This window comes from Synchiropus splendidus, chromosome 9, assembly GCF_027744825.2.
Source record: "Synchiropus splendidus isolate RoL2022-P1 chromosome 9, RoL_Sspl_1.0, whole genome shotgun sequence".
In the NCBI taxonomy this organism is placed as follows: domain Eukaryota; kingdom Metazoa; phylum Chordata; class Actinopteri; order Syngnathiformes; family Callionymidae; genus Synchiropus; species Synchiropus splendidus.
The window spans coordinates 20232617-20258682 of record NC_071342.1 but is presented as its reverse complement, the minus strand read 5'-3'; the positions used below and the strand labels follow the sequence as shown (position 1 = coordinate 20258682).

The 26066-nt window shown below is 44.9% G+C and overlaps 2 protein-coding genes across 2 annotated transcripts; both read left to right on the top strand.

The window, feature by feature from the left end:
• The first annotated feature begins 1409 nt into the window (after window positions 1–1409).
• ccnj (cyclin J) lies at window positions 1410–4533 on the top strand. Its single transcript, XM_053875344.1, has 6 exons — window positions 1410–1502; window positions 1638–1728; window positions 1962–2172; window positions 2234–2533; window positions 3062–3221; window positions 3797–4533. Exons 2-6 carry the CDS (start codon window positions 1660–1662, stop codon window positions 4041–4043), a joined length of 987 nt encoding a protein of 328 aa, XP_053731319.1. The 5' UTR covers window positions 1410–1502; window positions 1638–1659; the 3' UTR covers window positions 4044–4533.
• A 3347-nt stretch (window positions 4534–7880) lies between these two features.
• Window positions 7881–25760, top strand: btaf1 (BTAF1 RNA polymerase II, B-TFIID transcription factor-associated). The gene is made up of 39 exons (XM_053875763.1): window positions 7881–8109; window positions 8999–9046; window positions 10329–10452; window positions 10795–10909; window positions 12525–12665; window positions 13576–13775; window positions 15190–15320; window positions 15385–15514; window positions 15598–15666; window positions 15779–15868; window positions 15942–16037; window positions 16347–16523; window positions 16669–16809; window positions 16872–16996; window positions 17867–17987; window positions 18059–18163; window positions 18229–18378; window positions 18564–18706; window positions 18779–18953; window positions 19022–19225; window positions 19492–19912; window positions 20027–20208; window positions 20279–20435; window positions 20518–20627; window positions 20767–20968; window positions 21917–22065; window positions 22134–22286; window positions 22481–22602; window positions 22669–22836; window positions 22892–22969; window positions 23045–23174; window positions 23236–23377; window positions 23437–23567; window positions 23662–23781; window positions 23847–23999; window positions 24077–24288; window positions 24354–24513; window positions 24714–24884; window positions 24953–25760. Exons 2-39 carry the CDS (start codon window positions 9033–9035, stop codon window positions 25100–25102), a joined length of 5562 nt encoding a protein of 1853 aa, XP_053731738.1. The 5' UTR covers window positions 7881–8109; window positions 8999–9032; the 3' UTR covers window positions 25103–25760.
• The last annotated feature ends 306 nt before the right edge of the window (window positions 25761–26066 follow it).

Sequence of the window (26066 nt, the reverse complement as noted above, 5' to 3'; positions counted from 1 at the left end):
TCCATTCATGTTCAAGCTCCCTTTCTATCTGAATGCTCTCCAAAGTAGAGGCTCAATTAAATGCACAATGTTATTGCTCGTCCACTTGAGCTACTCTGACTTTAACTCCAGGACACGCTTTTCAAGTCTGTTTCAAAGAAAATCTGATTTACATCTAATCTATACAAACTCCATCTAATATTTATATATTTATATATATTTAAATATTTATAATATACTCTTTCTTTAGATGCAAAAGTATTTTTATTGATAACATATCTTTTAAACAGTTTGATTTGACAGTAATTAAAAATGCATTTTTTGATACAACATTCAACAATAGACTCACAAGAGGAAGACACAGGATTTGATTCCATCTTGAGCAGAACCAGGGTCCTTTCTGTGTGGAGTTTGTATGTTCACCCTGTACTTTGGTGGGTTTTCTCTTGGCACTCCCAGAATCCAAAACATACAGCGGCTAACTGATTCTGTAGGTGAGAGTCTACTGGCCCATGAGGACTTTATTCCTATTAGATAAAGTGATTTTTCTGACAATAAAAAGAAAATGAAACACGCACTTTCATGATGACATTATGATACCACATGTACATTCGTTCATTCAACGTAGGGTTGATCAAAAGGAACAGCGATGCTTTCTATGTCACAAAATTGGGTCAAATGTAATTGTGCGCTTCAGTCGGGACAAAGTGACCCATTTATTAATGTGTGAAATGCAGACGATGGTTATGTAGTCAGCATGAAAAACACAACGGGTTTGAATTGTTTGAAATGCTAAGCGTGATTATTCTGCTTTAAAAAGACTTATACAGAGTGTTGCATTTATTCATTAATTTATGAAACTAATATTTATGCTCATTGTATTGTGAAGATGGACACTTACTCGTCTAAAATTTTGTAAAATGTGTACATGAATTGCATATGATCCACATGTGTGAACGCTCTCATCTAAGAGTTGGAACTGGAATAGTTTTCCACCTATAACTTTCAAGACACAGTGATTTTTCGAGCTTAACAAATTATTTCAAGAAATAATTCCAAATGAGCTGTTAAGTTGGGGTCACTTTTATTAATGTATTTGTTAAAATGCGTTTTTTAGTCTCAAATAAATAATAAAATAATTGAATACTTATTTCTTTATTTGAATTCATTTGAAAATTACTATACTGCATTTGAGCTGCCAGGGAAGGTGCTTTTAATGACACTCGGAAATATATATTTCAATAGCAAGTCGACTTAATTAACTGTTAACCCGAACCTTAACAAATTAACTACAGTGAAGTCTGTGTTTTTCAGTTTTGTTTGCAAGTTACTTTTTTCGGATTATAATTTATATATAAATTAGGTTGTCTCACGCCAAGCACTCCTGTTTCCCGCGGGCCCTGAATGCAGCAGCCTTATTTGGCGTGTTTGGAAAAGCCACGTAAATCCATGTGAGGTTGGAGAATGTACCCAAAACTTTGAACCCCGTGTCCCTCCTCAGCGTTCACTTCTTCGCCCTGTGGGTGAGCTTCATCTCTTCGGGTTTGTCTTAGACGCCGCAGACACGATGACACTTGCTGAAAGTCACGGTTGTCCGTGGATGTGTTGTGAATAAAAAGCGCGGGCTGCTGTGGTGCTGAAGGTGTTCTGTGTGTCAGAGGTTTGTGCGGCACGGAACCAATGGAGCTGGAGGGGCAATGGTGGAAGGGACAGCTGGCTGCAGACATCTACCAGGCGCTGCGCCTTAAAGTGAGTGACTATAATGTCCCGATGTGTCCAACTGAACCTCTTTAATTGCGTTTAATTCATGCGTTTTTTTGTGGTGTTCTCCATCGCGCCTCACACATGCCACATTGCTGCGTGAAAAGGTTGTTGATTTCCGTTAACACACCAACGCAATGCATCAACAAAGTAGTTTATTTCGACTATATCTATTTTCCTGCTGATTAATTGCTAAAAGATAAACCTGTTTTTCTGCTCAGGAGCGCAAACTGTCTACCTTCAAGGGCCAGTCCTCTCAGCTCCCGCTGAGGAGATACTTTGCTGACCTCATTGCCATTACAAGCAACCACTTCAAGCTCTGCCCGGCAGCCAGACACCTTGCCGTCTACCTGCTGGACCTATTCATGGACCGCTATGTTCTCAACATCCACCAGCTTCACTTGATCTCACTGTCGTGCCTTCTGCTGGCCAGTCAGTGACGCCACACCGCCCTTATCTCACCTGTATACTGATCCTCTCCACTCTGTCGCAGGCAAATTTGAGGGCCGCGAGGACCAGGTGCCGAAGCTGGAGACCCTCAACAACCTGGGCTGCATGACCTCCATGAACCTGGTCCTGACCAAGCAGGGTTTACTCCACATCGAGCTCCTCTTGCTGAGAAACGTCCAATGGAATTTGTACCTGCCCACTGCGGCTCACTTCATCGACTACTACCTGTCCATCGCGGTCCAGGAGGGGGATCTTCACAACGGCTTACCCATGTCCAGCCCGGAGAAGGCCCAGCTCTACATGTCCAAGTATGTCGACTACTTCCTGGAGGTTTCCTTGCAAGGTAAGACTCACTCCAGACGTTATTTGTTTTTTTTAATCCATCAATAATATATTTCTATCAATGTATCTCTGTAATGTATGTCTCCTGCTTGAATGAGGTCAGGTTGCAGGCTCTGGCTACCCTCCTACCAGAAACCACCTCCAGGTGGGAGTAATGAGGAGCTACCAGGTCAACTCAGAATCATAATCTCTCAAGCGTGTCTTCCTCGGGGCCCTCTTCCCAGAGAGGAGCTGCCTTCCTACTTTGAGTCTTGTCTAGTTGACTGAGCTCTAAGAGACATCCTGCTGAGAAAAATCACGTTTTATCCTGTTCTTTCAGCTATTCTTCAAAGCTGGCAGCCACAGGTGACAGCGATCCTCTGCTAATTTGAGCGCTTTGTCTCTTGGCTCAGCTCTTTCTTCCCCACAAGATACTTGAATTCGGCCCTTTACTGAATGACAACTTTGGTCTCTGACTTGAAGGAATTGACCGTCAACCCACATGCAGACATTCATTAACCATGTTGACTGTATTGATGTTGCGTTGTAGATCATGTGTTCCTGTATTTCGCCCCGTCATTGGTGGCAGCAGCGTGTGTGGGGTCATCCCGCCTCATTCTCAACTTGTCCCCCACGTGGCCTCCCCGACTGCAACGCCTCACCAGCTACACGTGGGAGAACCTGGTTCCATGTGCCGAAAAACTGCTCATGTAAGTATGCATTTTGAGTTAAAAGGGGTCCATCCTGCTCATTTCAGAGGCTTGTATAATAGTGAGTTTCTTAAGATGCACATGAAGCCTGGCTTCTAACTTTGCCGTAAATGAACTTCTCTGATGTCAGAGAGTCACTTATATCATGAAAGTCTTGTGAAGTTCTTGTACTTAGGTGTTCACCAGATTTCATGACATCATTTTGCCACATTATGTCATTGTTGTTGTCACTTCAACAAAGGTTTGTGCCCCTTTAATAGACAATAAAAGTGGGATTAGACAGAGTTCAAATTAGAATTTAAAAGATTCATTTAGATTCAGTTATGCAGGAATATTTTTCAGTGACATATAAGCAATTGATAGGAGGGTAAAAGTGGTACTATTAAAATAAACAAACTAAATGGGTTTTTTTTATATTTGAAAGTATGTGTGTGATGAAGTATGAATCTGCTTTAAAAATGCCTAAAAATGAAAAAAATGAGGAGCAGCAGCAAAATGCTACATAGTAAAATAAAAAAGACGCACAGAAATTTCAGGACATTTTGTGAAAAATAATTTTCATCTGGTCGCCCCAGAGCTCATGATGGTGACGTCCAAGAATCCAACAAGCAGGAGGACCAGCAGCTCAGGCAGCAGCAGCAGCAGCCGGCGCAGCAGAACGTGTACTACAGTCTGGGCCAGACAGCCGCTGTGGGTCAGTACCTGCTGCGACCTCGGTATTCCCGGCAGGTTTCCCGGCCGATTTTCTACCTCCCTGCCCCGACGGTCCCTCACACCCGACCGTGCCAGAGCCACCACTTCATCACCAGGACAGAAATCTAGACGTCATCTGGGTTTGCTCCGGCCTTGTCATTGGAAGGTGTCTACAGTTGTTCATGCAGGGTTGTGATGTGATCTGTTTCACGAGTGGAGCCATTTTAATTTGAAGACTTGAAGAGATGAGCTTGCCAGAAGCAAGGCATGCTTGTGTGCAATATTTTCTTTTTTTTTTTTTAAGGTTGAGTTAGATTTGATCTGAGTGTTGAATGGCTCCAGGTTTTTGCCGCAGTCCTGCTTTTCTTTAGCTGCAGACGTGTTGGTCTTTAGAGAGGTCGTGTGCTGTAGCTGATAAGTTTGAGAAGTCAAGTAAGTTTGGACCATGATTGTAAAAGTTTCCTTTTTTTTTTCCTTTTGTGGTTTGTGCAATTCTGAAACTATTTGTTGCCTCGCATGGAAGTTTATTTGCAGTGTTGTAAACAAAAGATTGCAGTCGGTGCTATGCATCCCTATTTTTAAATTAAAGAATCTGCTGTTGAACGACAGACTCGCTTTCCTTCGCTGCTTCATCCAGGAGCCCTCCTGAAGCAGGCGTGAGAGGAACAGAGAGAGTGAAGCAGGTGAATGTGGCTGTTCACACGCACATTTTATTGATGTCTTTGAAAAATCCGATCAATAACACAACATAATTTCAATGTGTTAAAATTGATCAGTTATTATAATGACTGAAACATCACTCCAGTTCGCCAGGAGTTGGTGCTATTTTTCATCTCAATCATTTTATTTAAATATATAGAAATGGCAGAATTTGAGGGGAAAAAATAAAGTAACCACAAATATTTGTTTCCTTATGAATTGCTCTCTTTATTTCCGAATTGTGTCACCGCTGTTTTTTCCCTGCTTTCTATGTAATTTTTATGAGCTAAAACTGACTTGAAATGCCGAGAGAGCGCCATCTGCTGGGTATTAACTTAAGAAACCCAAGAAATAAACGGCAATTTTCATTTCGTATATATACATATACACATGTTAATGGTGAAAAAGCAAAACATTTTATTACTATTTATTCATAAAAAAAAAAAACTTCAACTGGAAAATATTCGACAGAAAAGGGAAACACACAACGCCTGAAGGAAATGAAAAATAAAAAGTAATTACGATTATAACAACGGTAGTGGTGTTGTTAAAGTGAAATTAAAACTAGTCTGAGAGCTAAATTCAGCGATACTGTTTATATTTTAGACGTTCCCGGCAACTTTAGTCTTCTGATTAAAATATTTGTGAGTGAGCACGGTGCGGCTTCACAGTTAAAGGCTCTTGGGTTTAAACTAGCCAGTCTGGCAGCTCTTGGTTTAGCTGCCTGAGTGAACTTGCAGGGGTGTCTGATTTCCTCCCACAGTCCTTCAGACACCAAGATGAACTGATAAATCGTGAGTGGTTGACTGTCTATATACCTGTCGTGACAGACTCTCCAGGATGTTCCTATGAACTGGTAACTGGATTGGACTTCTCTGGAGGCCAGGGAACTGTAGATGACCACTTCTTCACATTTGAACCCTAACTGAAAAGGGAAAACTGATGTGTCGAATTCAAGGCCACTTGTGTGGTTTTAAATAGTGAGGGGAACTACTATAAAGCTACAGAACGGTGCAGGTGGAGTGATTCTAAAAAAAAGGCATTTTTATTTCGGGCTGCATGTTCTGTTGCTTTCACACCCACATACACTATAGCGCACATACACACAACCACAGTTCTGACACCTTACCTCTGACTGTTCCAGATTCACCAAGATCAGGAAGGGCTGCCAACGTAAAGCATGGCAACAATGGAATATATTTCATATTGATTACCAAGGTGTGTCCCAGTTTGCGTCTCTGAATCTGGACTGCAGAATCGCTGGCCTGCTCAAGCATTTGTCTCATTATTTCGGGATGCTGCACAAATAAAAATCACTTTCATGCTTGACTGAGGAGAGGGATGCGTCATCATCCTCCTCTTCCACAGTCTCACAAAAATCACATTGTCCACCCAATTCGGTTTTTATGAGGACAATATGTCAGATTTTATTATTTCCACGCCTTTCACAAGTCAATGAAATACAAGGCAGCGCATGACAGGAGAAGAAAAAGCGGGGTTTGTCATATTGCAGGCTGGTTTCATATCTGTGGTCATCAGTCAGGGATATATTTGAGAAGATGACTGTAGCCAGCAGAGCGGGAGGAGCTGCTTTAATTTGGAATTGAGTAATGTTTGGCACAGAGAAACATGTTCAGTCATGATTCTGAGAAGAAGGAGCTGAGCCAAGCTCTCAAAGTCTCAGTTCCTACTCGAGCAACCAATTCCTCAGGGTTGCTAAGCCTCTCTAATAGAGAGTCATCTCTGAGAGGCTTGGAGTACAACCACCGCTCCTCCAAGAGAAAGCCGCATCGGCATCAGCATTTTGTTTGAGCAACTTATGAATGAGGTGTTGGAGAGATTACCTGGAGATATATTTCTCGGTTGATCGAAGTAAACAGTAAATACTGGAGAGAGTGATGTCTAGGCCTGTGCACCTCCTAGAGGACTGCTGAAAGTTTTTTGTTTTCCATCTTTAGGCCGCGAGGGCCACGAGGTGCTCAGTTTTAATACATCAGCCACATATGGTGGCAGTAGTGAGTCACTGAATTGACTTGACAGCTGCAAATCTGTGATAGTTACCTACTATGGAGAAGTTCTTGAAAATAAAAAAAGTGATGCTGTCCCCCCCAGCGGCCCATTTGTTCGGGGAAAGTTGGGCCCTGACATCCAAAAGGTTTAAGAACCCCTGCTCTAGGCCTCTTTGCTCTAGGGCTGTGCTGTGGTAGCTATCATGCAATACGATATACATCCCGATACAGGAGTGACGATACGATACATTGCTATATATTTCAATGCTTTAAGTTCATATTCATATTGTCATATTTGAGCTATCATTTCAGGGGAGAAAATTCACATGATGTAATACATGATTATGTACATGAGAAAAAGCTTATTGTTATGAACTCAGTCCAGATAAACTTCTAGTTAAATTTAGCGGTCCAACAAAGGAATGCTTCCTAAATAAGTAAAATAACTCCAGCAGAAAACATCAGTATCCAACACGTCACAAATCTAGCAACATATTAAGTATCTTGCATTAAATATTGATATTAGCCAACTGTGATATTTCAGCAAACATATCAATACAATATCATGCAACCATATATCACGATACTTGAGCAGATCAATATATTCTTACTCCCCTACATTGCTCTGGATGTTGCCCCTGGGACCCACTTTGTGATCACACGATACCATGTATGGATGAATCTCTGTGGTTATCGATGACTTAAGAAACTTCATGTCCTGCTGGCAGAGAGAAATAATCATAAAGTAGAACAGCAGTTGTGAGTTATACTGTTGCAAACACGTTGCTGCCAAATATTCCATTTATAGCCGCAACAGCCTTCTTTCTTCTCTCCTCCGCCTGTCTCTCACTGCTTCATTATTTTTGGAAGGCGAAATGGAGAGGAAACAAAATCAATGATGTAATCGCTCTGATTTTTACTGACGCAATGTTAAAATTCTCAAGCACTATTTTCACAGTTGGTCTGTAAAATCTAACCTGTAAATGCTTTGGTAAAATGAACAAAGGGAAACTCTAAGACAGTTACGGCAGGATAGCTTCGGTGACATCTCAGGCTCTAGTTTCATCAGAGTAATTCAAGTTTCAAGAGCCAAGTAAGCAGGTTGTGTGCATCCTCTCTCTCCCACTGCAACATGCTGCTTCAGAACACGGACAAAAGTCTTTTCTGAGCAAGGCCTGTTTCCATAGCAGCTGTGAACCTTCACAAAATGTTCTCGCTTTACTTTTCAGCTTTCCGACACGACAAGATGAACAAAGGCCTGACTCATTTCTCGTCAGCTCTTTTCCATGTACCAGACAACTAAAGCAGTGTGACCCACGGCAAAGAAATCTTGTTTATTTAAATGTGTTATTGTATGAATAGTTCCTCTTGACTCGTCCACCGGGACTCCCTCATGCTTATCACCCCTAAATCTCTGCTCCTTGAGCGGCCCCCTGGACTGGCCCTGAAATAGTTCTGAATAGCTCCGAACATCTATTTATCGGTTGGTAAGTTGCAGCCACTCACTAAATGTCTCGTTTCAAATCAGCTTCTTAAACAACTTACATTGATTTTAAAATGTCAGTTTTTACATTTTTGAAATTAGAACACGTCTTCAGGCTTGAACTGTTTTGGATGAGTTTGCAGCACATGTTTCAGTAGGAAAGTCCCTTCTGTTGTGCTTGCATGGATTTTTTTCTGTTGCCTCCTAAAGTCCACTTTTAAAATCAATATGAAAACTATTATGCAAATGTTGAATTCCGCATTGTGTCATCCCCTTTGTTGCTCAGATATAGAATATTCCTTCTTAATTTACAATCAAAGGTTTAAAAGTTTAAAATGGTCCTGTGATCCAAGAGGATCCCTGGAGTAGAGTGAATTAATTTCTCTAAATTAGCGATGTAAAATTCCATTTTGCACCATATTGGATTTCAAAGCCAACTCTATTAATCTAGAAAAAAACATATACAAAAATATATATACAAAAAAAATGTCCTCCCTTTAATTCGGCTCTTCTTCTAACACAGTTTCTGATTGGCACGTCAAGTTCCGCTCGTAGCCAATCAGCTGCCGCCTGCCATGGAGGAAGGAATAAATGCAAGATGGCTGCTCATATAAAAACAGTCTTCTGGGTTGCTCTCAACGTGCTGCAAAATAACTCTTTATACCTTATCAGGCTGAAATACTTATCTGCGGCCTCTTCCGAGGGATAACCGGGCAATTATCCGTGTCTGAAGGAACAAAGGAGATAACCGGAGCAAGTTTGTAGCGATGAATTGACTGTGAAGCGGCCGTCTTCGGCGGACGGAGTCGGGCTGTATCAAGCACACCGCCCGGGCCTTGTCTTCACCAACTCTTATCCTTCTGCTAACGACAATATTATCGCCTCACTTACAGCCTATTGGATGTGGGGCGTGAAAGTTCCGTCAACATGGCAGTTTCAAGGTAACTGAGAACAAAAAAAAGAAACACTTGTTATGTATTAGCTTGTTTTGAGTCCCCCCCACCCGACTTTCCTGAACCATTAGCCGGCCATCCTGCTTCCACACACGGCGTGGCGACTCGCCACCCACCGCGTACACATCACTAGTCGACACTCAAACTTCAAAGAAACACCGCATTGTTAGTTTTAAATGAAGATCTAGGCTTTCACGTGGACTATTTTAGTTACAGGAAACTAACTCCCAGTTATTTAGACCATTAGAGCAATGTGTATATAGTGAATGTAATTCAAACCGCGTGAATTGATCTGATTGTTATTCGTAATATCCCCTTTAATTATAGTACTATTTGACAAAAGCTGAAAGACCGGGTGCTAAAATTCACCCCAGTGTCAGTGGTCTTATTTTGTAATGCAAAGTAGACGCGCGTGTGCTGAAGCTTGGAGTGTTGCTTGTTATTTGTGGTAACTCTTCTACTCTAATCCAGACAGATAATGACCTAAGAAGATCACTTTGAAGGTTGCACTTGACTGTCGAAGTATAACATAGATGGCTTCTAGCATAATCTGTTTGTTATTTACTGTCATAGACGACTGCTGTTGGTTGGTTATGCTTGCAAGTTAGTGTCTTATTTCTTGGACTAACATGTAACGCTTCCCTTAAGCACAAACGTAACACAATGTAATAAAGCAACTTCCTAATAACTACAATCTGACTTGAAAAATGTACTTGTTAGTATACTTGTTTAGAGAGCTGGATGTGTGTCATTGCCACCAGTCCATACAGCACAAAGCAGATGTGGCTTGCATCTGAGAGTGATGATAATACGATCAGCAAGACTGACGTGAGCATCCACGTTTGCAAATTCTGAACCATCACTGTTTTGAGTTCATCACTAGGCTTTAAAAAAATAGTGGTTTATGGAGCAGACAACCGTCTGATGGTGTGAAATGATGAAGCACTTTTTTTTCACCTCTTTGTTTGTTGATCGAATACATTTGCATATCCTCTGCTGGTACAATAAACATCGTATTTAAATATCAAGTGTCACAGTTTTGTAGACTTAGGAATTCTGTTCGAGAAAAATAACGTAATGCATTGAAACTTGTATGGCTGAAAAACTCAACCAAACATCCTATGGTGAATATATATTTCATAAAATGCGCTCAATTACAAATGATCCGATATTATGCTACATTTTGACAACACGGATTGTTGTTAGAGAGAGTCACTCATGCTGCAATAGTTGACTAGAACCTAATGTTGCCACTGTGTGTTTGTTTCAGACTTGACCGATTATTCATCCTGCTTGACACCGGGACGACGCCAGTGACCAGAAAGGCTGCTGCCCAGCAGCTCGGGGAAGTTGTTAAACTCCACCCACATGAACTCAACAATCTCCTTTCAAAGGTTTGTTACATGGAATTTGGCGTTTCATGAATGTGACTAGCCAGAGCTGAAGCAGTGTTTGGAAAATAAATAAATAATAAACTAGTTGTCACACCATTTGCGCTATAATTACATTGCCAGTGGCTGTAATTATTCAAATGATTCGGCAGAGGAAATATATGTTCAGGTGTCATTGAGCCACACTTTCCTCACTAATGTGCGTGAAGTCACAAATTATGTTGTATTCAAATGTGGTAGTACCTGTTCTAATGTCTGTGCACTGGCAAGTCTGTGGAGCCTGAGCAAATTGTAATATTTAAATGAGAAATTTTCATAATGGCCTATCTGGATCTTCACTGTTAGGTTCTAAGTTATCTACGGAGTACCAATTGGGACACACGCATCGCCGCAGGTCAGGCAGTTGAGGCCATTGTGAAGAATATTCCTCTGTGGAACCCAGCACCCAAGCCAAAGGATGGTAAGTTCTGTGCCGCTTATAACGCTTACTTGAGATGAAAGAAGAGACCTTTGGTCTAGCTGGTGATACGACATATAATTATTTTTTTTTAAATGATGTTAAAATTACAAGATGAGTCTTGCTCATGAGTGAGGGAAGGAGCCATAGCCTGGCTGAAGTACAGTACTGAGTCATGAGGACGTGGTCTGTTGTGGTGAAGGTAGACCTCGGCTGTTTTCTACTCTTTCAGGTGTCATTTACTTGGAGTTGGAAATGATCAAATCTGACACTGTTTGTGTCGAACGCAACGTTCGATTACATGTTAGTTCTCATCGGAATCCCACAACCTTTCAGTTAACATTTGGTGATGATGCTGGGATTCCTCACCATGTAAACCCACTCATGGAAACTGTGCTGGCGCCTCAGAGTTTGCGCATGTCAACTGGGCATTAATCCTTACCTGCACCGCATTCATCCCCAACAAATGAGTGCGAGCAAGCTGTTCTGAACTTGTCCTTTCATTCTTCAGCTCATCTGGAAAGGGCTGGTTTTCACTGGCACCAATGAACAAGCTTGCTCTTACCAGTGATTGAAATGCGTTTCTATGCAGCATGCGAGGACTTTCTTCCATCCGGTCTTACATCCACATCAAGAGAAGCCAATTGGAGCAACTCAGGCTTTAGTTTCCTGGATGCCTCTTCAGTCCCTTTTGGATAACACCCATTTAGCATTGGCAAGCTTCTGTGTTCTGTGTGTAGAGGTTGGGTATTTGGGGTCCACTGCTGTTACATGGTTGGATTTTGGCATCGTTTGACACCTAGGTCAAGTCAGGAAATCTTTTTGAAGTGGACTGGTTGGTGTAGCTGCAAAACATTCATTCTTCCTTATTGACATTTCTGAACTATTTCACTGAATAAAGGTCATCTATCTATCTATCTATCTATCTATCTATCTATCTATCTATCTATCTATCTATCTATCTCTCTATCTCTCTATCTCTCTATCTCTCTATCTCTCTAGCTCTCTATCTCTCTCTCTCTCTATCGCTCTCTCTCTCTATCGCTCTCTCTCTCTATCGCTCTATCGCTCTCTCTCTCTATCGCTCTCTCTCTATCTATCTCTCTCTCTATCTCTATCTCTCTCTATCTCTATCTCTATCTCTCTATCTATATATATATATATATATAGATATATAAAATATGAAAAGATGTTTAAAGGTTGTAATGTTGCTAGTACATAATGCATGAAAAGATGGCACTGTACAAAAAGACAATGTGCAATAAATAAATATTTGTATCTCTTATAGAGGAAACACAAGCTGTTAAAATACAGTGAAGAAGTCTGAATACTGGGCTACGAAACTTGAACGTAACATTGTTAATTGACTTAAATAATCCGAATTAGACTGAATCATTTTATGATTTATCATATTTAGATTGGTATGATTTTTTTTTATTATGGTTTTTGTGGATTTTACTTGCTGTTGAGTTTGGGCCTTATCAAAATGTTTCTGCTTGATCTCACCCCTGGCATATTGATTATAAAGTGTTGTTGTTTCTTCATAGGGTTGTGATTTTGTTGCGCTGATGTTGTCAGATGTGTGTCTGTAAGTGCCTTTTCTGTGTTTTCCTTTCAGAGTCTGCAGATGATTTCTCGCCAGATTCTTCGTGCGATCGACTGAGTTTCTGCCACTTTGACATTTCCCGCCTACTCAAACATGGCGCGTCTCTGCTGGGGTCTGCAGGGGTGGAGTTTGAGCTGCAAGATGACAAAACCGGTAACTTCTGATGTATCAATTTAAAAGTCAGTCAGTCAGTCAAACTCCCCAAAACAAGTTTGACTGAGTGAGTCATTATTGTGTTGGTCACATGTTTGATCACCCATGGTCATTTTTAAAGCTTACCTTACTAGCTCTGAAGTCATGATCCACTTGGCAATGGCTTGACCCATCCTAGTTTGGGAAAACTATTCAAACCTATAGCTTGCAATGATGCCTAGAAAGCACTGTAAAACAGCTACCGAAATTTAAAAACTTTAGTGTGCACCAAAATATAAGCCTCTACCACGAAATTTAAAAAGAAAATAGATTTTGTATACACGGATGCCGCTCTGGTCTATAAGCTTCAAATGGGCGAAGCTATGTTACGTCACTTCAGAACTAGTTTGCAAAACAGGGTCCAGCATTGAGACTGATTAATGATGATACTTGTGATGTTCTGAATGCACATCATGCCTCCATTATGATTAGAATCTTCACAGCACGCAAATGAAATTGCCCGAGTTTTATTTACATTAACTCGATGTGCTGCCTTTGCCAGTGTGCTCCGAGCTACATCTGTGTGGGTTTCATTTGCAGTGGTTGCCGCTGGTCTCAAAGCCATCATTGAAATCCAGAGAGAAACATCATACCACTGCTCTCACTGGATTTTGTGAAATAACATTTCCCCCAAAAATGTGACTAGTGACCAGTGCAACTAATACACTTAATGTAAAAAATAATTCAAATAATTCCATAATAATTGCAAGAGCCCTGGGACTCATGACCCCACCTTAAGAATCACTGTCATAGATGCCCAGACTCCCATAACTTTAAAAAATCTCTTGTGTGTATTTTTATTAATGCTGTATAGAGATTTGCATCTAGTCTCACCTCTGCCTCTCTGTTTCCGTCTGTTGTTTCTCTGCAGCTGAGATGGACCCAAAGGAGCGCCTGGCGCGCCAGAGAAAGCTTCTGCAGAAGAAGTTGGGTTTGGACATGGGGGCTGCAATCGGCATGGACACCAATGAACTCTTCAACGACGAAGACCTGGACTACACATGCCATCCCAGTGGATTGAAAGCCCATGGAAGCAAAGCACCCGTAGGAAACAGCTCACGCAACCACACGGTCAGTAACAGTACGCCAGCACAGGTCAACCATCCTTGACAAACTCACATTTAAAACTCATGATACTCACTGGTTTTACTGTATGTGAGCTTCCTGCTTAGGTTTTATTAGAATCATCTTTGTCCTGCTTGTTGATCTCATCCTTATCAGCCATCTCAACTCCTCACCTGACAGCTGCCCTGAAACATTTCCCCTTGCTTTCTCTTTTCTTCCTCTAAAGTAGGACAGGACAGCGGCAACACACTTATTCGTCTGCATTTGACATTTTTATGTTTCGCTCTGAAATGAGACGTCATTATTTTACCAGAACCTTATATCCATAAATCAGAATTATTCCTTTAAAATTATCAGGTTGTCGGGGCGTTTGTTAAATTCAAAAATTCCAGAAAGAAGACTTCTTCCTTCCCACACTATTTTCATCATCCAGTTCCTGGTAGTCTTTTGACTTGCACTGTGCAGTAAGGAATGCTTTTTCATCCTGTTAAGATCGACGTGTTTATGAAGCGAGCAACTCTTCAACATGTGAAGGATTTAGACGCACATTTTATTTATGGTATTTGAAGGACCAAAACCAACGTTTTAGATGGCAGAGATGGACCATTATCTGCATGACCGAAGTACGTCACTCTCGCCTCAGTGAGTGTTGCTGAGTGAGTCCAGTTGAGCCTGGCTGGTGGTTGATAATAAGAGGTTGTTGCCGTGGAGCTGTGATCATGCCGTCATCCTGTCCTGCCCCTGTTGCAGCCCTGTGGCAGTAAAAGTTTCAGCAACAACTTAACAACATTTGTTATGACTTGATCTGCCATTATCAACTGTGAACTCGCATGAACATTAGTTGGCTTGTAAGTAATAACTGACTTGTTTATAGCGACAGTTTCGCAGCGTGTGATGGAAGTTATTTATTGGTCTCAAGCACTTCCTTGTTTTCACCCCGCATGCCTGTGGTGACACATCATGCTGGTGTTTACGCCGGGCTTAAACGATTCATGAAACTTCCTGATTCTAATATTCATTTTCTGGTATCATAACCGTCTTATTGATTTAAGTGGTTAGACACTGACGAGAAGAGGGTGACTGAGTCATCGTGATGCTTTCAAAATATTATCACCTTTTTGTTGGTGCAGCTTTTATTATACACAAATCATTTGCAAACTTACAAAAACAATATAGATACTGCTGATGTCGCTACTGCTAGCCTCTCCCCTGACCTAACTTGCTCATCCTCCACAGTCATATGACGCCTTATACCTGTAGCTTACACCATCCATGAGCATCACTGGTTGTCTCTTCTTCACTTCCATTCTTGGTCCAGAATTGTTTCTTTTCTCCATGTATCTTAATAAACCCCCCTAACCCATTGTCACAGACATGTGGCGGTGCAATTTTTGATTTATTTTTCATTCATCTCTATCAGATGCAAGCTGCAGAGTTGATCGACTCAGAATTCCGGCCAGGCATGAGCAGTCGTCAGAAGAACAAGGCTAAGAGGATGGCCAAGTTAGTCGCAAAACAACGATCCAGAGACATGGATCCGAATGAAAAGAGGTGATTAGTTTGAAATGATCTCATGTATTATTCGAAACATAAATGTCCCATTGTTTGCTTGCAGCAACGACAGCTTCGATGGTGAACCTGAAGAGAAGCGAAGAAAGGTCACCAATGTTGTTATCGATCAGCCAGCGACTGAGCGTAAAGTCTTGGTGAACAAAGTTCCAGATGACACCAGTGTCTTCGAGGAAGTAAGTGGAAACAAACCTTCTGTTTATTAGTCATTGACATTTTGCCAAAAGGCAACATCCTGACGTCTCTGTTCCATCACCAGACTCCAGAGTGGCCCCTGGAGAGTTTCTGTGAGGAGCTCTGCAATGACCTTTTTAATCCTTCTTGGGAGGTGTGATGTGTCTTCAAACTTGAACCGCTAATAGCCAGTTATCAACCAGTGAATGTCGAGTTTCTTAATTTTGGAATTATGAGTTGTGGGCTGTTGTCATGTTTGTGTACAGATCCGACACGGTGCAGGCACTGGTCTGAGAGAAATCCTCAAGTCACATGGATCCAGTGGGGGTAAATTGGTGGGCAGCACTGCAGAACAGGTAACTGTTATTACATTACCTTCTGGTGGCCTTCAGTTTATCATGGTGTTAAGGTTCTTTGTGTTGTCTAAAGATGCAGCGGCAGCACCAGGAGTGGATAGAAGACCTGATCATCCGGCTGCTCTGTGTCTTCGCCCTGGACAGATTTGGAGACTTTGTGTCTGATGAGGTTTGTGGTAGAAAATCATTTTATTCACCTGTGACAATGTCGCCTCATCTACTCATCACTAATATGAAGCAAGTGGTCTGGTCTGACTCACAGACCTCAGCTGCCACAGATCACTGAGCAGATACAGGATCACTACAAGGGAGTTTGTTTTGGTGAATTTTTCCCTTGGTTATGGGGAATTGAAGCTTAAAGCCTGAGTGTGATTTCATTTTGCTTGGTGCTTAGTGGACTTGCATATGGGTGGGATGTACAGGTGTGAGGTCAACATCACTCTTTGACTATGATTTTGTCTTCTCCCACCCTCATCAGGTGGTTGCGCCAGTCAGGGAAACGTGTGCTCAGACACTCGGTGTTGCGCTTCGCTACATGAATGAAAGCGGCGTGTCCATGACTGTAGATGTTTTGCTGAAGCTGCTACAAGAAGACCAGTGGGAGGTCCGACACGGAGGCTTGCTCGGAATCAAGTATGCGCTGGCAGTCCGTCAGGTACTTGCTCATGATCGTAGGAGGACAAAGCTTCTTAAGATTTGTGCACAATGTTCTTGAAAATGTTAAATAAGCACTCAACTGTGACCTGCAAATGCCACTGAACATTTCTGGTGATCTTTGTGTCTGCAATATTCCTCTCAAGGACTTGATCTCCGTATTATTACCGAGGCTGCTCCCAGCAATAACGACGGGCCTGCAGGACCTTGACGATGACGTTCGAGCTGTAGCTGCTGCAGCTCTCATCCCAGTGGTGGATGGGCTAGTGAAGCTTCTACCCAATAAGGTTGGTTAATTTTGGCGCACTTCTTTGACCGTGTCCTGTTTAACCTGAGGTTATTGTTTCAGGTCCCTTTCATTGTGAACACACTGTGGGATGCTCTTTTGGATCTGGACGACCTCACCGCTTCCACAAACAGCATCATGACACTGTTGTCGTCTCTTCTCACTTATCCACAAGTCCAGCAGTGCAGGTTGGTATCAGGACATGATGAATGTCTGCTGCCCTCTGGGGTTGTCACTAGGGATGCAATGAAAATTTGGTCCCCAAAAATTCCAGCCAAATATAGCCCAAAAGTGCATTTTCAGAAAGTCTTTAACCACAAAACAATATGGCTGAAACTGGACGTTGTAAAGCAAAACCACAGGCTGCACGTCTGGAAAGAGCCGACAGGTCGGTGGCATGGAGGGAATTCTGAGAAAGACCGACAAATCAAATGATGTTGAACACTGAAGTTACAAGAGCGAGTGCATCTACAAAGCCTTTCTCTCCATTGCTCTTATTAAAAGCTGGTTATTCTGTCCGTTAAAGCAGGTTTTGGCTTCATAAATTGCTGGTCATGAGCTCATCTTTCTTCTTGCCAAGTACTTTCTTTTTAGAGTCTGTCAACACACGTTTCACTGAGATCCATTCAGGTCTTCTGGATGCCATGGCGACTGTACTAGATCTGTGTTATAAAAGCTGTTAGCCGTGGCTAATGGACAGTAACAAAACAACCAAGCCTTGGGCAACAAGCTAAACACAGCTAATAATAGAACAACCAACAGTGATGCTGGACGCTGGCCAGACCAACATCCGTAGTCAGTTTAATAGAGTGATCTAAGTCATGAACAGGAACTTGGCTAACCCGCCGGAATTGGTCATGAAGGCCTGGCTGCTGCTATGTGCATTCTACGCGTGGTACTATGGCTCGCACCAAGGGATCGATACCATGGCAAATGAGTCGATACTTTTCGGTGTATTGAATCAAGACATGATTTAAGTGTCACAGCGACACAAATCTTAAAAGTTTGAATCAAGTTGGGCGTCTGTTGCTTGATGGAACATGTGTGTCCTCTTCTAGCATGCAGGAGTCTCTGACAGTCCTGGTTCCTCGTGTGTGGCCCTTCTTGAGACACACCATTTCTTCAGTGAGGCGAGCAGCACTGGAAACTCTGTTCACCTTGCTGTCTAAAGCCGACCAGGTAAACTGCAGAGCGCCGATGTTTGCTACAGGGTTCTTCAGTCATGACTAATGTGGCGTAATGTTCAACAGAAGTGTGCGCAGTGGATCAACCCGATCCTGCAAGACATGCTGAGGCACATCTTCCAATCCTGCATACTTGAAAGTAATGAGGAAATACTTGAACTCATCCAAAAGGTTTGTGCTTTGTCATGATCTCACTTTGTAGCTCAGGTTCATCGTCATCTTCTCTTGACTTACAGGTGTGGATGGAGCTGTTGTCTCAGGCGCCGCAACAGTTCGTTGTAGCAGCCAGCTGTCCGTGGATGGGCGCCTGGCTCTGTCTCATGATGCAGGCGTCACACATTCCCATCGACCTCAACATGCTGCTGGAAGTGAAGACACGCTTCAAGGTAGAACATGTGACTTCATCTGACCTCTGGCTGCTCTGTATTCTTTAGTAATGCACCATGTGCTGTTTTCACTTGCATCCCTGGAGAGTGGTTATGTCAAGAATGGACATCTGTTGGAGTCATGTGGATAAATTAAATTGGATCTGACTCATGAAACCTCAACTTGGCTGGCTGTCTTTTGACAGGATAAGGTGTCAGCAAAGGCACGTCAGGGCTCCATCCAGGTGAAGGAAACGGTCCAGGAGTATATAGCAGGGGCAGAAACTGTGACGGATGACCCAATAACAAGGGACTATGTGGTGGTTCGTGCTCGACTCATGGCTGCTAAGTAGGTTTCCATGTGAGGGTTTACCAGCAGCACACTGCCCCTTTGAACGACGACGTGAATGCATCTCTGCAGGTTGCTCGGGGCTCTGTGTCGCTGTATTTGCGACCCTCAACTCAATGCAGCGACTCAGGAGTTGAGGCCGGCTGAATCTCTGGGACACCTGCTGCTCTTTCACCTCAACTCGAAGTCAGCTCTGCAGCGCATTGCTGTGGCCTTGGTGCTTTGCGAGTGGGCTGCTCTCCAGAAGGTGACTAGAAAAGTCCACTTGCCAGTTGAGTTTCACTTTACAGTGTAGTTCCCATCTTCTTCTATCAGGACTGTCAGATGGTCTCATCCATGGTCGAGCCACGTCTACTGGCTATTCTGTCCGAGCAGCTGTACTATGACGAGATCGCCATTCCTTTCACACGTATGCAGAATGAGTGCAAACATCTCATCGCCTTGCTAGCAGACGCCAACATCGACCTTCGAGATCGCCTCAACTGCAGCGTCTTCACCATCGACCAAGCCAGTGAACTGGTGAGACAATCATCTGACATCCGAACTAATCTGGTCTGTAAGATGATGGACAGAGTTGATATAAAACTTTATCACATCTCATTATGTAAGCGTAGTCACTTGTTGCTATATTTTGTCGCATCACTCGCTGTTCCATAACAATATAGTTATAGTAAAATGATGACAGACTTTCCTGCTCTCGCCACGATTCTCCCCTATATAATCTGAAACATTGGTGTCTGAAGTGATGTTTCATATGGCTACTCTTCCTTCTTTAATCGTGCTAGGTGACCACCGTCTTCACCGAAACCACGGCCGGGCTGAATGTAAAGACCAAACAGTTTCAAGCACTGGAGAGCAAGAGGCAGCAAGCTCAGTCCACGGTGACGGAGACCAGTGCGGAATGGCAACAGCTGCAGCTCCGCGTCCACATGTTCGCAGCCTGTGCCATCATCAACCTGCAGGTGCTTCCTGACAAGCTCAACCCTCTGATCAGGCCTCTGATGGAGACCCTGAAGCGCGAGGAGAACACCCTGATTCAGGGCTACGCCGCCTCTTTTATCGCAAAGCTGCTCCAGCAGTGTGCTCCGCGAACGCCGTGTCCTAACTCCAAGATTATCAAGAATCTTTGTGCCTCTGCGTGCGTGGACTCGTCTGTCACTCCCTCTTCTGTTTGCCCAGTTCCTCCAACACAAGACCCCGTGAGAGGTGAGTGTTGTTTCATGCAGATTTGTGTTGCACCTTTAAAGGCCATTAGTGTCGGGTAAGGTAATTCCAGGAGCCGTGCTCTGCTCACAGTCTGTTCGTTTCTCGCTCCATTAGGTAGCAGTGTGGAAAAAGACACTCATCACATGGTCAACCAGAATCGAGGCATCATCACCCTCTACCGCCACCAAAAGGCTGCCTTTGCTATTACAAGCAAGAGAGGCCCGGTCCCGAGAGCCCCCAAAGCCCCTTCCACTGAGCTTCCTCCTGGCAGCACCATCAGCACAGACAACGACGAGGTTCTGCTGGGATTTGGATGACAGTGTGTTGGTGCTTTGAAGGTGAACTCATCCTCGTGGTTTCTTCCAGACCAAGAAGCCGTTTCTGATCCAGAGGAGAGGAGCTGAGTTTTCCTTGACCACGATAGCGCGACACTTTGGTGCTGACCTCACAAAGTCTCTGCCGTATCTTTGGGAGAACACGGTCGGACCATTGAGGACTGTGGTGAATGAAAATCTAATTATGGGTATGTTCCTGTTTTAACCATCAATTTGGGTTGATGATTGTTTTTGTAGCTCTTGTGATGTGTTTCCCGTCTTGTGCTGCAGATCGACAGGTCCAATTAGAGAGGGGAGACACCGCAGCTCAGGAACTGGTGAACTCACTACAAGTGCTGGAGATCATGGCTGGAGCCATGGATCGTGAACTCAAACCTTTGGTAACATTCTGCGCAGTTGTATTGGTCTTGCAGTGTTCAGTTCAAAGTTTCAAATGACTGCCATGCAGTGCTGTGTAATTCTGAGAAGGAAACTCTGCTTGATGTTTGACATTTAGTCTCCTGTTTTTGTTTTTCTCAGCTGCTGCAGCACCTCCCGCACCTCTTCACCTGCCTGCAGCATCCGTACACAGCGGTGCGTCACATGGCGGCACGCTGCGTTGGCGTGCTCAGCAAGATCGCCACTCTGGAGACCATGAGCAACTTCCTGGAGTGCGTTCTACCCTGGCTGGCTGCCATTGACGACTGTACGAAGCAAGAGGGCGCCATTGAGGCTTTGGCTTGTATCCTTCAATGTTGCCTCAGTTGCTGGAGTGGATTTAACCCTTCAAACTGTTGCTTGACAGTCATGATAGCTTGGCAGTAGGGATGGGCGATAACTTATCGTACACGATATACCGCCAAACACGATCTCCATGATGACAATTCTGCATCTCACGATAAATTCGATAAACACACGGCTCACCCGAAGCACCCGAAGGGACAATCAACAAATTCTACAGTGGTCAAAGTATTAGTGAAGTCTTCAGTAAGGCAATGAAAAACAACCATTTTAGGAGAGAGAATTGTGCAAGACAAAGGAAAACTGACAGTTTGTATAATGGTTTCAAGAATGGAATATGACTAAATGATCATTTCTTCACATGATTTCGAATATTTCTTCAGTAGCATCTAGGATGTGTCCAGACTGCTCCATAGTTCAAATCAACTGTTCAGAGACATGAGATACAGCAGACAGACGGCTTCATTTAACCCCTAACTAAAGCTGGCAGAGCAGTCTGTCGGACACCAGCGGCTTCTATCAGAGACCTGAAACATTGAATTTCTCATCTCTACACTTTACCTATTATATTTAAACACTGATGTTGGAGACAAACTCCACTAATAAGTTTCATCATAAAACGGTTTCAAGAGAGACTGTAGTGTAACCAACACATGGAATAGAATGAAAATGTATGTAACTACACGTATCGCTGAAATTACATTAACATTTATCACAATAACTTTTCTGTCCATGTTGCCCCTCCCTACTTGGCAGCATAGTTCTTTCTATATGTAACTGGAATTAAGGAGGTCTTCGCTCTTTTGGTCACCTGCCCCTTGTTGGTGCTGTTTAACAATAATTCAGTTGTAAAATATAATGAAATGTCATGTAAACAACAGCTAAATAAAGAGGCATTTCAGGTTGCATAAGGTTAATTCTGCAAGGTTCCTTGACCAGCGCTTGTCAGGTGTGATGGAGCAGCTGGAAGTGGGCATCGTCCCCTACATCGTGCTGCTCGTGGTGCCAGTGTTGGGTCGGATGAGCGACCCCAGCGACAGCATCCGCTTCATGGCCACGCAGTGTTTCGCCACTCTTATCCGCCTGCTGCCGCTCGAGGTACTGGCTTTAAATTCATTTCTGACATCCTCGTCCGTGTTTCAAACAAAATGGTTGGCACTTCACAGGCGGGTATACCGGACCCCCCTGCCATGTCCGCCGACCTCATCCAGCAGAAGGCCAGAGAGCGCCACTTCCTGGAGCAGCTGCTGGATGGAAGAAAGTTGGAGAACTATAACATTCCGGTTCCCATTAAAGCAGAGCTGAGGAAGTACCAGCAGGTCAGTGAGTCTTGTGATGTGAAGAGCATCAGTAGATTCATCTGTGACTCCTCTACCTCTGCTTCCTCATCTCTTAATCCTACTGACTGTCCTATAAAGCTCGAGACATCACTCTATCTGGATCCTGACATAAGTTTGAGCGGGAGATAAACTTTGCTTCTGATTCCTTAAAACCTCATCCTCTCCTCTTCTAGGATGGAGTGAACTGGCTCTCCTTCCTGAACAAGTACAAGCTGCACGGCATCCTGTGCGACGACATGGGTCTCGGCAAGACGCTGCAGTCCATCTGCATCCTGGCAGGGGATCACTACCTCCGGTACCAAACCTCTAACGTGTGTGTCTAATGTGTCCCAAACACTAACTGGGCCGTCTGATGGTTCAGGGCACAGGAGTACGCCAGGACGAAGGCGGCGGACTGCAGCCCCCTGCCCTCTCTGGTGGTCTGTCCGCCCACGCTGACCGGCCACTGGGTGGACGAGGTGGGCAAGTTCTGCTCCAGAGAGTACCTCAACCCACTCCACTACACTGGCCCGCCCACCGAGAGGATGAGGTGAGATGCCGGCTTTATCATTTCAAGGGACACATAATGAGTTTTGGGTCGGCAGGTTGCAGCACCAGGTGAAGAAACACAATCTGATCGTGGCCTCCTATGACGTCGTGAGGAACGACATCGACTTTTTCAAGTGGGTTTGTGCCGCAGTCCCAGTGTGCCAGGGCGACGCCTGCGGTGCTGATGGTGGTTCTATTGACTTGAGCAGGAATATTAAGTTCAACTACTGCATCCTGGATGAGGGCCACATCATCAAAAACGGGAAGACCAAACTCTCCAAAGCCATCAAGCAGCTGGCTGCCAACTTCCGAGTCATCCTGTCCGGAACGCCGATTCAGGTGAGATCCGAGTTTACACTTCTGTGGAACCTCTTTTGTGACCTGCTGTGCGTATTCTTAGAACAACGTCCTGGAGCTGTGGTCGCTCTTTGACTTCCTCATGCCGGGGTTTCTGGGAACCGAGCGCCAGTTCGCTGCCCGTTACGGGAAGCCCATCCTGGCGAGCAGAGACGCCAAAAGCTCCTCACGGGAACAGGAAGCAGGTACGGCTGGATCTCCCCTGAGTTCTGTGGATCAGTGTTGACTGCTGTTTCTCCGCCAGGCGTTCTGGCCATGGAGGCGCTCCATCGTCAGGTGCTGCCCTTCCTCCTGAGGAGGATGAAGGAGGACGTTCTGCAGGACCTTCCTCCTAAGATCATCCAGGACTACTACTGCAACCTCAGTCCTCTACAGGTGCCAAACAGACAGCACGTCACACATCAAGAGCACAGATGTCACTGCAAAACTACTCTTGATGTGACGCTGAACGTGACCTTCTGGTGCTCAGGTTCAGCTGTATGAGGACTTTGCCAAGTCCCGGGCGAAGGCCAGCCTGGAGGACAGCATCTCTCACGCCTCCACTGAGGAAGAGAAGCCCAAACTGAAGGCGACCGGACACGTTTTCCAGGTGAGCCGGCTCTTGTTTGTTGAGGCTGCAACAGTGGTGAAACATCTGTGTTTTCTCTGATCCAGGCGCTGCAGTATCTGAGGAAGCTGTGCAACCACCCGAGCCTGGTGCTGACCCCTCAGCATCCCGAATACAGACGCATCACTGAGCAGCTGGCGGGTCAGAGCTCCAACCTGCGGGACATTCAGCACGCGCCGAAGCTCTCCGCTCTCAAGCAGGTGTGTGCCGCGCTCCCTCGCCTTGCTTTGCTGCCTGGCTTAGCTCTTCCATCCCTCTGACTCACCATCTCCCCCAGCTGCTCCTGGACTGTGGTCTCGGGGGTGGCGCCGGCTCCGAAGGAGGGACGGAGGCGGTGGTGGCGCAGCACCGCGTGCTGATCTTCTGCCAGCTGAAGAGCATGCTGGATATTGTGGAGCACGACCTTCTGAAGCCCAAGCTGCCCAACGTCACCTATCTGCGTCTGGACGGCAGCGTGCAGGCCGGCCTGCGCCACTCCATCGTGTCCAGGTGACCAAACACGAGCGTGCAGACCTGCATCTGGAGAAGCGTGACACGTCTGTGTCTCGCCGCAGGTTCAACAACGACCCGTCCATCGACGTGCTGCTGCTGACCACTCACGTCGGCGGCCTGGGGCTGAACCTGACTGGAGCGGACACGGTGGTGTTCGTGGAGCACGACTGGAACCCCATGAGGGACCTGCAGGCCATGGACCGAGCCCACAGGATCGGACAGGTGACTTGGCGCTGCACGTCTAGATGAATCGGCTTGTTTTGAATGAGTTGCAAGCAAGTCCTTGAAGGTTGAGCTGATTTGGGAGAACATCACCAAGCAGACTGCAATTCTCCAGCTGGACAGTTCAAATAAACTGGGTCCGCTTGTGTGTCATGGTCGTTGTGACACGCCTTGTTGGTTGTGTGTGTGTGTGCGCGCAGAAACGCGTGGTGAACGTGTACCGGCTGATCACGCGTGGAACCCTGGAGGAGAAGATCATGGGCCTGCAGAAGTTCAAGATGAGCATCGCCAACACCATCATCAGCCAGGAGAACGCCAGCCTGCAGAGCATGGGGACGGACCAGCTGCTCAACCTCTTCACCCTGGACAAGGTCAGAGCTCCCACACCTCCGTTGGTCCTCAGCGTTGTGCCGCGCTCACGTCTGCTCCCGTGTGACAGGAGGAGAAGAGCGAGAGGAGCGAACAGTCTCCGTCCACGTCCGGCAAGTCGTCCATGAAGTCGGTGCTGGACGGCCTCGGGGAGCTCTGGGACCAGCAGCAGTACGACACCGAGTACAACCTGGACAGCTTCATGCACTCCCTGCAATAGCACCGCGTGGCCCTCGCTCCCTCCCCTCCCTCCGCATCACTGACCAAGCTGGACCTGGTCAGAGCTCCTTTGTTTTGTTTTTTACCACGCTGACCTCCCATTGATCATCATGCCCCAAAGCAATAAGTCGAGCCAAGAAGAGCGTTTCTGTTCACCTTGAGATTTGTGGCTCAGTGCAGTCCAGGTGATGATGATGATGATGATGATGATGATGATAATGCAACCCTGATCACGTGCCAGACAACAGTGTTATGGATCTGCCCCCTCCTGCAAACGCATTATTTTCTGAGAGAAAGGGAAACCACGCTGCGTCAGTCACCGCTACTGGCCTCCAGAGGGCGCTATACTGTTGCAGTGCCACGACACGATTTCCTTAGTTTCATCCTCCAGTTTCCTGCGTGGACCTGCGCTCCCTCCTCCCCCTCCTCCCCTCCTCCCCTCCTTCTCCTCCTCCTCCTCAGATGGACAAACCTTTTGAAGCCTGCAGTTTTTCTGACACTCCCGATGACAGGAAGTGACCCTCCCGGGACTGAAGCTCAAACTGGTACCACAAACTAGTCGCAAGTATTTTAAAATAAATAATAGATGTGTACATATTTGTGTAATTGCTTTTTCTTTTGTTAATGAAGTGGAATTGGAATAAATTCTGCAAACTTTGTTCCACTGTCTGGATTCTCACTGCCAGTAGAGGGCGCTGTTGAACTCTATTCTGCCCCCCGGGCTCTGTGCTGCATCATGGTTGTTGGTTGGAATCCAGCCAGGGATTTGTCCCTGCACTAGTTTCCTCTGAGCGCTCCGGTTTCCTCCCCCATATTTACTTGATGACTCACAAGTCCAGGGACATGAGTGGAGTGGCTGTCCTCTGCCTCATCCCTGTAGTAGCAGGAAGTTTCCTTTAGATGCACTGCATGTAGAACGGACTGCTGTCCTGCTGCGTGTTTTCCCACCAAAATGTTCATTGGAA